The sequence below is a fragment of the Lissotriton vulgaris genome, chromosome 5 (genome assembly GCF_964263255.1).
Source record: "Lissotriton vulgaris chromosome 5, aLisVul1.2, whole genome shotgun sequence".
NCBI classification, from domain to species: Eukaryota; Metazoa; Chordata; class Amphibia; order Caudata; family Salamandridae; genus Lissotriton; species Lissotriton vulgaris.
The window spans coordinates 1,184,750,330-1,184,764,652 of NC_141693.1; the positions used below are offsets into that span (position 1 = coordinate 1,184,750,330).

Below are 14,323 nucleotides of genomic sequence, written 5' to 3' on the forward strand. Positions count from 1 at the left end.
GACCAGACAAAAGAGTGCCAGAACTAAGACCGGGACTACATGGAATATGAGAACTGCGAGCAGAAGGAGGATTAGGAATAGGCAAACTAGGGCACTAAATATGCCAGTGGAGCAGGACTTAGGATGAGGGGAATGAAAAGGTTCAGGACCAACAGCCTGTGAAACAGGAACAGGTTCAGAAGTACATAGGAATGACAAACAGACAGACCAAGAAGTACACGGTCAAAAAGGTTTAAGGCTAGATAAATTGGAGGCCAGGGAACAACAGAACTAGAAAAAACTAGGAAGATCTTTGGTGGGTCAGGACTAGTTAATGCAGAACCATGAGGGCAAGGAGCAGGAGAACTATGGTCAGGAGGATTATGATCAGGTTGCAGAGGACTGTGAAGATTAGGACCTGGAGGCCAATGGCCAATGGTACCAGGAAACGAGGTTAAACAGGACAGGGAATAGGAAGACCAAGGGGAACAGTGACAAGGTCAACTACAAACAAAAGCAAGGAGGACATGGTGAACTAAAAGGATCATCACCAGGAGGACTGGAAGCAGGGCTAAGAGCGCTATGCATATTAGGATCTAGGGTAACAGGGCTCAGATCACCAGGTGTGGCGCAGAACAATCATTACAGATAGCACAACCAGGGTAAGGAGGATTAGATGTTAGAATACTACCTAGAGTGTGAAAGACCAAGCGAACAGGACAGTGGCACCTAGGAGGACCAGGACCAAACGTAAAGGGCTTAGGAGGTCCCGAACAAGGAAAACCAGGATCAAGAGGGAGAGGATCAAGAGCTGCAAAAACAGTAGGACTAAGAAAAAGTAACAGATCGAGGATGACCAGGACAACCCAAACCAGGAGACAAAGGACATGAGAGCCCAGATGAACCAGGACTTGTGGTGCCATGGATAGGAGGGTTAGGGTGAGGAGAACCAGGACCAGGTGACCAGGGCCAAGAGGACTAGATAGGAAAAGAGCCAGAAGGATAAAGATTGGGGAACCAAGATGGTACAGGATGGCAAAATGCAAGGTTTATGATAACAAGCAAAATAGGACAAACAGTACCAGGATGACCAGAACTAAAGCTATGATGATTGGTGAACCAAGTCTATGAGATCATGGCCAAGAAGAAACCAAACTGTAAGGTCAAGGAAAAAATAGATCAGGCCCAACAGTCACATAATCTTGAGAAGGACAAGGACTATGAAAAACAACAACGACCAGAGCAAGGAGGAGCATCAGTTGGTGTAGAAGTTGGAAGATAAGGACCAGATTCAAGAAGGCTAGGAATATTAGGAGAATGAGGATTATGGCCACAGGATCAGAATGAACAATAAAGATGAGGGGGCCAGTACCAAGGTTACCAGTGACCAGAGCCAAGAGGCCCAGGACCAGAGGAAGGAGAATTAAATGGGTCAGCACTAAGAGAACCAGAAACAGGCCCAGGAGTGCATGGGGACCAAGGCCCTAGGACAAGGGCCCAGAGTACCAAGTGGAGCAGATAATACAGGACCTGGTGGTAGCAGGACTAGTCTGTAGAAGATCAGGAGAACCAGAACTGCCAGAGCCAGGAAGACTAAGGGGTATGGACCTGGATATCCAGGAGGACCAGGACCAAAATAATGAGGATCATAATGACCCAGGCAAAATAAAACCAAGCCATTGGGTGCAGTGCCAGATTGACCATGAGAACAAGGCACCGGGGCAGGAGGACCAGGATGATCCAACCCAGGAAGACAATGTCTAAGAGGGCAAGGCCTGAGAGGACCAGGAAATGAGATGCCTGGTAGACCATAGGGACCAGCAGGATCAGGAAGTGCTGTACTACAAATCAGATGAGCAGGGTGAGCAATATCAGAATGATGAGATCCAGGGGGCGAGGGTCAGAAGGCTTAGGAAGGAAGAGGTAGATTTTGGAGAAGGGGGCCTAGAAGGACTAGAATGGCCATGAGTACCAGAACCAAGAGGATTAGGCATACAAAGACCAAAACAAGAAGGACCAGAAACAAGACCAATACAAGGAATGGCCAGACTAGGGCCAAGAAGACTAGATTCAGGAAGGATTAGAACCAAGGGTGTCAGATTCAGGAAACCAATACCGGGGGGCCTGAACTCGTTGGACCACAGTTGCAGTGAGGATCGGGAGGACCAAACCAACTCCGAATAGGGCAAATTGGAAAAGGACCAGGAGGAGGACTAGCGCCAGAAGGTGCACTAGGACAGGGAGCAGGAGAACACCCATGTCATTCTATGCCACATGTACCTGGCTATCCCTTTTGTTAAGGGTTCTTATTTATGCTGTCAACCCCCAGACATTTTCATCTTTTTTAGCCCACATATAGAGCTTGTGCGTATTTGCTGAAATGTCAGAGCATGTAAACAAAATATAAAGACAGCGATAGCACTGGGAACCACTTCCAACATTATCGTGTATCAAGAGGGAGAGAGAGGAACAGATAGCTAGTCCAAATCCCCGAGTTTATATGAGGTTAATCAAAAGGAGACTAGCTGAGTAAGAGTGCTTTTTTTAACCAAAATAATTAATTTTAGTTCAAAGGACTCAAGTATGTTTTGTCAGGGGGTAGTTGCACCTTGTGAGTGTGCTCATGAAGCCCTCACCCACCAACCTAGTTGGTGGCATGCTTCATCATCGGGCCCACCCAGTGACACCTAGCGTGTCCCGGGTGTGCTTCGACGCCTGATTACAGCGGAGCAGGTATGTCACTAAGTGTGCGGTGAAGAGTGTTATGAAAATTGGATTAAAACGGCTTGGCGGGGGTCCCAGTACCCGAAGGTAAATGAGACTTTAATACCTGGGCCACCGTCAGCGGTTAAAAATAAGGCTGTGGGATATTAGAGGCGAGTTACGACCTCACACATCCTTGGTAGGTTAACATGTTTCAGCCAGTGCCTTATGAGTATGCTGGCTTTCTTCAGGACGGATTAAAATTATGTGTGTGTAATTAAAACTAGTGGGTGTGTAATTCAGACTATGTGTTTACACGCCCTAAAGGGTTTTTCTATGTGTGAGAGGGGGATTCCCTTCTCAAAAACACGCTAGTTTAAGCAATATTCTGCTTCATGGTTGTGAAGTGGCTAGGGTTGGCCAGAATTTCTGGGCAGAGCCTGCTTTGGACCTGTAGTGCCTCCTTCGCAGAACCACTTCCAACAGTCATAGCTTTGCAAAAGGATCAATTAATGGACAGAATGCAGAACAATGTCATACATTCACCCCAGTTCAGAGATATGGGCCTAAATCCCTCTTTTTTTTGCTCCCCATGCCATTCCAGTTTGAAACCAGCAATATGCAAATCAGTCTTGATCCTGTGCCCAAAGTTAACAGTCAAGCCCAAACTACCAGTCCAGGTCCATTCCTAGGATGCTTGTTTACGGTCCTGGGAGGACATGGCTTGGCAGTTTGGGATGGACTGTTCCCACAAAGCACAGGGTCAAGACTGATTTGCTTATTGCCAAGTCTAAAGTGGGTTGGCATGGTGAGCAAAAGAATGATGGATTTAACCCTGATCTCTTGACTGGGGATGAATGTTTTGATTTGTTCTGCATTCCGTCCATCAATTGTGTGTCTTTTGCTTTCTTGCCCTAAGTGCGCCAAGTATGCCCAGATGTGGGTCCAGGGCTCACTGTGCCCCTGAATTCAAGCTATTCTGGCTGATGAGGGTTAAAACCCTGAATCCGGTCCTAGGAGGCTTGTTTCTGGTCCAGGGAGGACTGGACTATTCCCATGAAGCACAGGGTCAAGACTGATTTTCATATAGCCTAGTCTAAACTGGGGTGGCATGGTGAGCAAAAGAATGATATATTTAACCCAGATCTCTTGACTGGAGGCAAATGTTTTAATTTGTTCTGCATTCCGTCCAATAATTGTGTGTCCTTTGCTTTCTCGCCCTAAGTGCACTGGGTATGCCAAGGCGTGGGTCCTGGGCTCACTGCGCCACTGGAATCAAGCTATTCTGGCTGATGAGGGGTGAAACCCCAAAACCGGCCCTAGGATGCTTGTTTCCGGTACAGGGGGGACATGGCTTGGCAGTTCGGACTGGACTCTTCCCATGAGGCACAGGGTGAAGACTGATTTGCATATGGCCAAGTGTAAACTGGGTGGCATGTTGAGCAAAAGAATGATGGATTTAACCCAGATCTCTTGATTGGGGGTGAATGTTTTGATTTGTTCTGTTTTCCGTCCATCATTTGTATGTCTTTAACAGTGATAGCTTTAGCACCAAACAAGGGGTCTGTAAAATTCAAATGGCTAGATGAGAAGTGGTGGAGCTACAGATGTAGCCAGTGACCGGGTAAATAGTGAAGGTTTACTTCTTTATGCACGGCCACTTCTGAACAGTCTAGAATCTCTGCTTATTAGCCAGCAGCTTGGTAATAATGATATTTCTCTGCTATGTACATGGCTGCTAGCCACGCAGAGCAGAATCTCCATTATGTAGCTAGCAGCCAGGCACAGAGTGAAGATTCTCTGCTATTTTTAAATAATTTCTACCAATTAGACAGTGGCAAACTAAAGAGCAAATTCACTATTCACCAGGCAGCTGGATAAATTACCTCTACCTTGGATAAATGTGATTTATAAATTCAAATAAAGAAATATATAGGCTTAATAGACTGTATGATTTGGCCCATTTAGAATGGACTTTTTGAAAATTGTTACCGAATCTAGGCAGTTCTGCTTATACAGTCTGATGCCTGAAAAATAAATGTTTAATTGGAATATGATTTTAATCAATGGTCTCCTCCATCTCATAAGGTATTTGTTTGTGTTCACAGGTGAAACAACAACCACCCCGCTAACGGTAACTGTTACTGGTAGGTCTGATTTTTCTAACTTTCTTCCAGTCAGTGCTTTAATTATTCTCACTCTTGTGAGCAGTGGACCATGCAATAGACAACCACATGAAGTCCAATAGCCTAGACGTTACTATATCACCTTTGCTACTCTCTTGATTCTTCTTACCTCTGACAGTCTCTGCTCAAACAATCCGCAAAACTACCTTTGTGGAATCCTTCCTATGTAGGATTGCATCATTGACCTGAAATGTTAACAATACTATCATAATGTAGATGTTAACATTAGTTCAATTAACCAACAACATATTTCACATGATACTTTTTTTCCTGAGAACTAAGACCAATGAATATACATCAACTGGTGCAAAAATAGTCCCACTGTACAAAGGAGCTGTGGGCTAGGGATTTACATTGCATTATATGTTCTTCACTTAAAAATGTGTTTTATCCTAGACCTTGTCTAACTTCACTGGAGGTGAAGTGAAGTTCAGCTGGCTATGAAGTAGACTGGCTTTTTTGATACAGGGTATCTCTAGTCTGTGACAGGAATATCTGAGATGCCATGCAGCACCCCCTTAACCATTGCTCAGATATAAGTTTTGGGTAGGAGTAAGTAGGCAAAACAGTAGACAGATGGACAACTGAAGCTTGAGGCAGTGTGTGGGACTCTAAAGGGGCAGGCATGGACCAGCTGTGTCACGCAACTGCTCAACGATGCATACTACGAAACTTTGTAACATTATCCCCATGTACCATTGCCATGTAGTGTAAAGACTTGAAGCACTTGACTGCAATTCAATTCAGGGAAATGTACTAAGAGCATGGATACCCGATGGGCTTGCCAGCACTGGAAATGTTAAAGTCAGATAAGGAGTCATAGTCATATAGGTAAGTTTTCAGTTGATATCTAAAACTGAGAATGTTGTTATTTGATCTGAGAGAGAGAGAGGCACAGTGTTCCAAAGATTGGAAAAATAAAATCAAAGGATAACCCTCCACATCTGGCCTTTTTTACCCCAAGGATGCAGAGCTCGTGTAGGATGGTTGATCCGAGTGCTCTGTTAGGCTGATACGGACAAATCAGGTGATCAAGGATGTAAGGGCCAATCTTGTTTTTTGCGTGATGAGGTATACACAATGTTTTGAAATTAATCCTCTTGCTGATTGGTAGCCAGTGCAAAGTGGTAAGTGCTGTGGAAGCAGACTGAGACTTGGGAATACCCAAGTGGATCTGGGTCGCAACATGTTGAAATACTTGCAGTCTTTTATTGACATAGGGCCCGTTTCACAGAACTTACTTAGGACAAAATCCTAAACTTACTACCATTTTGGTATTCACAGAAGGCACTTACTCATTTTGGTATGCACATAAGGCACTTACAGCCACATGCATCAAAGGAAATTGCATTCGCAAACGGTGCGAATCGCAAAATTCAGCCGTTTGCGAATGCAATTCACATTTTTGGGATGCATTAACATTTTTGTTATTTTCGCAATTTAAGAAATCACAAAATTGCGATTTCTTAAATTGCAATTGCATTTAAGGAATCTCAAATTGAGATTCCTTAACCGCATGCGCGCTAGCGCAATTACGCTCCTGTGCTGAGTTTTTCAAAACCGCACTTTACGTGACGAGCTGGGCTCGTCATCAGCGTGCGAGGAGGCTACGCCATGACGAGCCCAGCTCGTCATCAGCGTGGAAGGGGTTAAATGTAATGCATCCAACTTTAAAAATTACTAAATTAGCAAATAAGGGGAGCAAATTACCATGAAGTTGACCTTCATGGTAATTTGCGAAAAGTTTGAAAAATGCACTAAAGTGCATTTTTCAAAGTTCCATTTTACACACACACATGCCCTTTCAAGGGTGCAGGGGTGTCCAAAGGTTGTCCTTTGGACACCCCTGCACCCTTGAAATTGCATTCTTAATTTGCGAATTTTTAATGGTGAATTGCAAATTAAGAATGTCTTTCCAATCATTCCTATGGGCCTCTAGGCCCATAGGAATGGATGGGGAAGTATTCCTTAATTGCGATTCTCAATTGGAGAATCTCAATTAAGAAATTTTAAGAAATCGCTTTTTTTATAGCGATTTCTTGTTGCATTGCAGTTTGCAATTCCTTAATTGCGATTTCTTCAATTAAGGAATCGCAAAATGCAATATTGATGCATGTGCCTGTTACTCATTTCGGTATTCACTGTAGTTAGGAGTCCTAAGTTTAGGACTCCTAAATGCCTTCTGTGAATACCGAAAGTCTTAAAGTTATGATTTTTCTCAGTTTAGGAGTCCTAAAGTTAGGAGTCCTAACTTTACTACTCCTAAACTGAGAAAAGTCCTACATTTAAGACTTTCAATATTCACAGAAGGCATTTAGGAGTCCTAAAATTATGACTCTTACCTTTACTACTCCTAAACTGGGAAAAATCCTAACTTTGAGACTTTCGTTTTTCGCAAAAGGCATTTAGGAGTCCTAAAGTTAGGAGTCCTAACTTTACTACTACTAAACTGAGAAAAATGAGATTCCTTAAATGTAATGCATCAAACTTTAAAAATTTCTGAATTAGCAAATAAGGGGAGCAAATTACCATGAAGTTGACCTTCATGGTAATTTGCGAAAAGTTTGAAAAATGCACTAAAATGCATTTTTCAAAGTTCCATTTTACACACACACATGCCCTTGGGGCATGTGAGTGTGCAAAATGTACTCCTAAGCAGATTTCAGGGGTCCTTTGGACACCCCTGCACCCTTGAAATTGCATTCTTAATTTGCGAATTTTTAATGGTGAATTGCAAATTAAGAATGTCTTTCCAATCATTCCTATGGGCCTCTAGGCCCATAGGAATGGATGGGGAAGTATTCCTTAATTGCGATTCTCAATTAGAGAATCGCAATTAAGAAATTTTAAGAAATCGCTTAATGCTAACTTTAAGACTTTTGGTATTCACAGACAGCATTTTGGAGTCCTAAAGTTAGGACTCCTAAGTTCTGTGAATACCGAAATGAGTAAGTGCCTTCTGTGAATACTGAAATGAGTAAGTGCCTTCTGTGAATAATAAAATGGTAGTAAGTTTAGGATTTTGTCTTAAGTTAGTTCTGTGAATCTGGCCCGGAGAGTCGACACCCTTGTTATCTATATAACAGATATATACATACTGTCTTGCTAGCAAGCTACATACATACTCTCTCTCTTCACTGCTTCTCTTCAGGTAGGTGTAGCTGTACATAAAATGCTGAAGTAACACAAAAAGTGCTGTCGGAATGCCTAGCTTAATCTGGTATTTACTCAGGTCAAAACTCAGTCCATCTGGAAATCAGTCTTGTTCCAGTTTCAATAGGATCATTCCATCCTAACTGCCAAGCCAGGTCCTCTGTGAACCAGAACACAAGCAACCCAAGACCAGTCTGGCCTTAGTTTGGGCTCTACAGTCGGGTGCAGCTTGGTTCCAATGGCACACTGGGCACAGAAGCCACGTCTGGAAATACCCATTGCACTTTGAGCATCTCAGTAAAGAGCCCCAATCAGAGCTGGGTCCAAACTGAGGTGGCAAGCTGTGAGAAATAATGATGAACTGAGATGTGGACCAAGTAGTTACCAGTGGCTGAGATTGATTCAGCATTTCACCCATCACTTTCCTGTATACCTCCGTACATAAAATGTTACCATCTGTGAGTGCCTAATTTCAGTAGAGCAGATGTTTGAACCCTGCCCCTGACGACACAGAAGCCTAATTCTTTGGACCTATTTTCACCTGCATGAGTGTCCTATTTAAGTCTGGGCAAGTCATTCATCCATATGTGACATGTAGAGTGTAGGATCATGTTGGAAATGCGCCCTTTCTGCAGGGTCACCTAGGTTGTTTTGCCTTCTGTTGTTGAACCTGTTTTTTGTCAGCAATAGGATTCCATGCACTTTACTACTGCTAAAAAGGGGGTAAAGTGTGTGCGTAGTTCCCTTTAAACATGGTAAAATTGGCACATGCGTGATTGACACATTTAATTTACTTATATGTCCCTAGTTACTACCAGATCCTGTAAAGTAAATGCTAGTAGATGGGTGCAGTTCTCATTGTGCCACCCACTACCACTAAAGTAGTTCCCATTATATATCCCTCATTCCTGCCATTGCATGCTGTAGGGCAATTTTTTTGTTTAGTAAATTTTTATTGAGTTTTGTCAAAGCAAGACAGGAAAAACAAAACATTAATAAAATAATATATGACAGGGGGGAGGAGCCAGGACGGCGGCCAAGATGGCCGCGCGGACGCCCAGCTCCGCCGCTCGCCCTCATCTCCCATGGTTTCCTGCCCGCGATCCTGCACCCCAGCCACGGCTTTGTACGGGGGAATAGTAGCGGAGCCCGACCGTCCAACTCCGGTCCGCATATCGCCCCGGATGGCTTGGGAACGTCGTCCGGAAGCCTTTGGCCCTCAGTCCAGATAAGCCGGGACCTCGGGCTACAGTATGGCCGCCTCGCAGTGGATAAACAACGGCCTCCACCGGCCATGATGGTCCGGAGCCCCGGAGGTGAAACTGAAACCTCCCTGCCGCAGACATTGAGTGCGCTCGCAGCGCCGGACCCACTACTTGTATGCTAAAGTTTTTTACTGCAGGCACACTGACACCCCTTCTCACGCTTCATATTCACTTCTCCTGCCTCGCCCAGCCGATTTCTTTTACTCGGTGTAGGTGGCGGCGGGCGCCATCTTTGGTGTGGGCTGGGGCTGCGCTCTAGTCGCGCCGGCCTCCCGCCCTCCCAGATTATTTAGCAGGGTCATTTCCGGCGCTCACTGCCTTTCAGAGCTCTCCCTAGAGGGAGTCTAGGGCTGCGAGCTATCAGCGACTATTTTACCTTTTCTGCTGGCATTACTGTGATTTACTTGTGCTTTAAACTGCTTGATGACATTTTAAAAATCGAAATATTATTTCTTTGTGGGGGCTTTTAAAATTATTAATTGAGAGGGAATTTTACTGCAGGCACACTGACACCCCTTCTCACGCTTCATATTCACTTCTCCTGCCTCGCCCAGCCGATTTCTTTTACTCGGTGTAGGTGGCGGCGGGCGCCATCTTTGGTGTGGGCTGGGGCTGCGCTCTAGTCGCGCCGGCCTCCCACCCTCCTCACGCCCTATATAATCATACTATGCCCAGACGGCGCAGCGGGCTGGCGCAGCGGGCGCGCGCCGAAGCCGCGCCTAAGCCAAGCCCGTCTGCGCCCGTCCGCGACCGGACTCGGCCCAGGGCCATGACTCCAGGTTCTTTTGTACACTATACCTCGACCCAACTCAGACTGCTCAATCCGGGATGTCCTAGCCACCAGTGCATCTCCCTGCCTCCTTCTACTGCTGCAGGTATTATTCCCGCCCCGTGCCCTGGCTGCAACTACAAGCTACCATCGCCAACTCTATCCCACTCACTAGTTCCCGATGCCCCCCTTAGTTCGGCCATTATCCCATTTCAGGGATGTCGAGCGGCGCTTATCAACACACGCTTTCTACCATGTCATTGTCTAGATATTTGCGAGTTTATCACTACGCATAATCTTGACTTTCTTTTCGCCACAGAAACATGGGGAGATGCAGGCTCGGGACCTGACTTTTGTCAGGCCACCCCGGATGGCTATGGCGTAGTGAGACATGATAGACAATCAGGAAGAGGAGGAGGACTTGCCATAATTTTTAAAAATCAGTACCACACCACGCTAGACCCCATTTCATCTACTAATTGTGAAGCTGCCGCCTTTGCAATTAATCTTAATAGTAAACAAACTTTTAAAGGCATTTTGCTTTATCGACCCCCCGGACCTCGCAGTTCCTTTCTTTGCTCCCTATCTGAGCTAAATCAGTATATTATAGGCTCTGCTGATTACACAATATTGGGAGATTTCAACTTCCCTCTGGAAGAACATGGAAACCACGACACCTCCCAACTTATCGCTGACCTCCTCACGTTAGGACTTCAGCAACTGGTAACGGGAATTACTCACCTGGCGGGACACACACTAGATGGTGTCTTTACCAATAACTCTCTCATCAAGATATCAGATATTTTACCCCTTACCTGGACCGACCATAGGGCCATCATACTCTCTATTGACACTCCCCCAGTTAACCTTCCTGCTTCCAGACCACCGAGTAGGGCAGCAATCCGTGCCTGGAAGAATGCTGATATCCCTCAGATGGCAAACATTTTGTCATTATCCTCCCCTACCTTAGGATCTAATCCCGTCCTCTCAGCTTCAGCTTTCCATGACTGGATTAAGAACGCCGCTGATCAGGTTGCCCCAGAAAAATCCATCCAACCTAATAGAAGGTCGCCCTCAGCAGCATGGTATACAGAAGAGCTTAGACTCCACCGACAACACTGTCGGAATTTAGAAAGACGTTGGAGGAAATCTTATTGCCCCTTAGCTAAGCAATCTTACAAAGATGCTTTAATTATATATAAAAGGGCCATTATCACCCGGAAAACGACCTATTTCTCGACCCAAATTGACAATGCTAGGAATTCGGCCAGAGAACTCTTTTTAGTGGTCAATTCCTTATCCACACCTCCCTCGGGTCCTGGAGCAGAACCCTCCCAACTGTTCTGTAATGCACTGTCTAATTTCTTCACCACCAAAGTGGCAGACATCTATTCATCTTTTGGTGGAGATGTAGGGACCAGTTCCACTGTCAGAAGAAAGGAAACTCCCCATATTAACCATGACCCTTTCTCTTACTTCGCTGACACTTCAGAAGACCAAATCAACAGACTTATCTCTATCACGAAGTCAGGATCCCCTTTGGACCCTTGTCCCCCCCCCAGTGATGGCCAATCTAAGTGAGGTGATTTCTCACCCACTTATGGAAATCTGCAACACTGCCTTTCATACCGGCTGTTACCCAGCCCCGTGGAAGAAGGCAGTGATTAAGCCTTTATTGAAGAAGCCCTCCCTGGATCCCTCTGCTTTGGTCAGTTATAGACCTATTGCCTGTCTCCCTTTCCCGGCCAAAATTTGCGAAACTCTGATGAACAAACAGCTCTCAGAGTACGTCGACACTCACCAACTCTTAGACGAAACGCAATTTGGCTTCAGGAAGGGACATGGGACGGAGACTGCTCTAATAAAAGCCTCTGACGAAATCCGAACCATCATGGATCAGGGAGGAGTGGCCATCCTAATTCTTCTGGATCTGTCCGCAGCATTTGACACGGTCGACCATGCTATCTTGGTCGACCGTGTCACAGCTCTGGGGATAGATGGTTTGGCCAGAGACCTTATTTCATCCTTCCTGGCCGACCGTACCCAGACAGTCAAGTTGGGTAACTTCTACTCTCCCGTCTCTGCACTACCATGTGGAGTACCCCAAGGCTCCTCGCTAAGTCCAACGCTATTTAACATCTATGTAGCGGACTTAGCGAGGGTAATAAAGGCCTATGGGGTACGATTAACCTCCTATGCAGACGATACCCAACTGGTGCTGGCGATCCACAAGAACGGCACAGCAGTGGCAGCTAATTTTCAGGAGGCCATGCTCGCTGTTAGTACATGGATGTCCTCCAACTGCCTAAGGCTTAACTCGGATAAAACCGAGGTTATGACCTTTGGCAACCTCGCTCCAGAATGGTCCCCCATCTGGTGGCCTAACCAACTGGGCTCTCCACCTGTCCCTGTGCTAAAAGCGAGAAATTTGGGAGTCATCTTTGACAGCAAATTAACATTCAACCTTCATGTCAACAAGGTTGTCTCCTCTGCTTTCTTTATCCTAAAGAAAATAAAGAAACTGCTGCCTTATCTCCCCACCTCTGCTGGGAAGACCTTAGTTACCACTCTGGTATTTTCCAAAATCGATTATGGAAATGCCCTCTTCCTTAACACCCAGAAACAGGTGTTGTTGAAGCTACAGTCAGTACAGAACGCGGCTGCCAGAATTCTTCTAAACATCCCTTGTCGCCAACCTACCACCCTTGCTATCCGCCAGCTCCATTGGCTTAGAGTAGAGAGCCGCATTAAGTTCAAGGCCCTCTGCATTGCCTATAAGGCAATGCATGGCATAGGACCCAAATTCCTGACTGAGGCACTTCAGGTCTACACCCCCAAAAGACTGTTGAGATCCGCCAACACCTGCCTTCTACCTGTACCTCGTACCAGAACGGCTACCTGGGGAGACCGTCGCTTTTTAGTGGCTGTACCAAAACTTTGGAACCTTCTTCCACTAAATATCAAAAATACACCCAACTTGATGAGTTTCCGCAGGCTTGTAAAGACATGGTTGTTTGACCAGTGAATCTTATTACGGTAGTCCTGCTAGCTCACACATGCGCCGAGACACCTTCGGGTATTTGTTGCGCAATAAAAATATCAAAAATAAATAAATAAATAAATAAATTTTGATTGGAGTTCCTTACATCGGGGGACGATACGCTGCGAGGCAGAATTTATTGCCGGATCAGATTGTAACCCGACTGCGGTAAGGGGTGCGCACTGCTGTGGCTGCCTGGGGCTCAACTGTGACCCTCAGGGACTCTCCTGCGACATGCACGTTCTTTGCTGAATTTGATCCGTTACTGCGGCGGCTCTATCTTTTGTGCATTGAGCCCTGAGGTCCCGGTTGATTGTCTGGTGTGTAATGGCACCTACAGTGAGAGATGTTTTGTTGGCCATCAACGACCTACACACTACCCTAAAAGATTTGGGGACGACTGTACGCCCTGTGCAGCGGATGCCTCCTCCTATCGTGGCGCACCAAGTCGCGGATGCGTGCAGCAAAGAGTGTCTGCCCTCCTTATCCCCGACGACCGCAGTGGTTGACTTCCATGAGTATGTGCCGCCGGATGGGAAGTTTGGGGAACATTATGCCTGGGATGAGGTGCCTACGACCCTCATCGATCTACTACCGGCTCCTTTGTTTCCCGATCATGGGCGCCATGCCCCACCGCTGACTACTGTGATGCCTTGGAGAGTTGTCCCTCTGCTACCAATGTGGCTTTTGCTGGGGATTTGTGTGGCCTCAACTGATACTTTTGGTGCACTGCGTCTCACTGCGCACGGATTGGGTGGCACGCTGACTTTTATCCGGTCTGGTCAGGGCTGACCGCTGCTTCGACATCTCCTGAGTGTTCTTGGTGCCGAAGCGGAACGTTGTTCGAATTGGAGACTTTATAATGGCTGGGATGATCTTACACTGTTGCCCACGCTCCCTTTTAGTGGACTTCCGCTTTTTGGGGGTGGGGGGATTGGGGGTGAGTATGGGGCTGGAGCTACGGCCCTCCTCCGTTCTTTCCCGCTTGGGGGTCTTCTTGGGGCGACAGGCATGCCTATTGGGGGGGGGGTGGGCCGTGGCCTTCCGCTGGTATGCAGGGTGGGGGGATGGGATGTGTTTTATGTTTCTTCTTTGTCTCTATGGCCCTCTTTCTCTTTCTTCTCTTTCTGTTCCTTTTTCTTAAATACCTTTTTGCCTAATTTGGGGTCGGGGTCTGGTGTTATTGGGGAGTTTACTGTATCGTATCATTATGTGACATAGCTGCTGG

General features: G+C 46.1%; 1 protein-coding gene across 1 annotated transcript in view; it reads left to right on the top strand.

Annotated features, from left to right (window-relative positions):
* Positions 1-14,323, top strand: part of LOC147712229 (scavenger receptor cysteine-rich domain-containing protein DMBT1-like) — a 1,653,398-nt gene that overhangs the window by 1,292,591 nt on the left and 346,484 nt on the right. Inside the window, exon 22 of the mRNA XM_086919604.1 lies at positions 4,791-4,829. Within this exon, the coding sequence (XP_086775730.1) occupies positions 4,791-4,829 (39 nt within the window). The remainder of the gene's footprint in view (positions 1-4,790; positions 4,830-14,323) is intronic.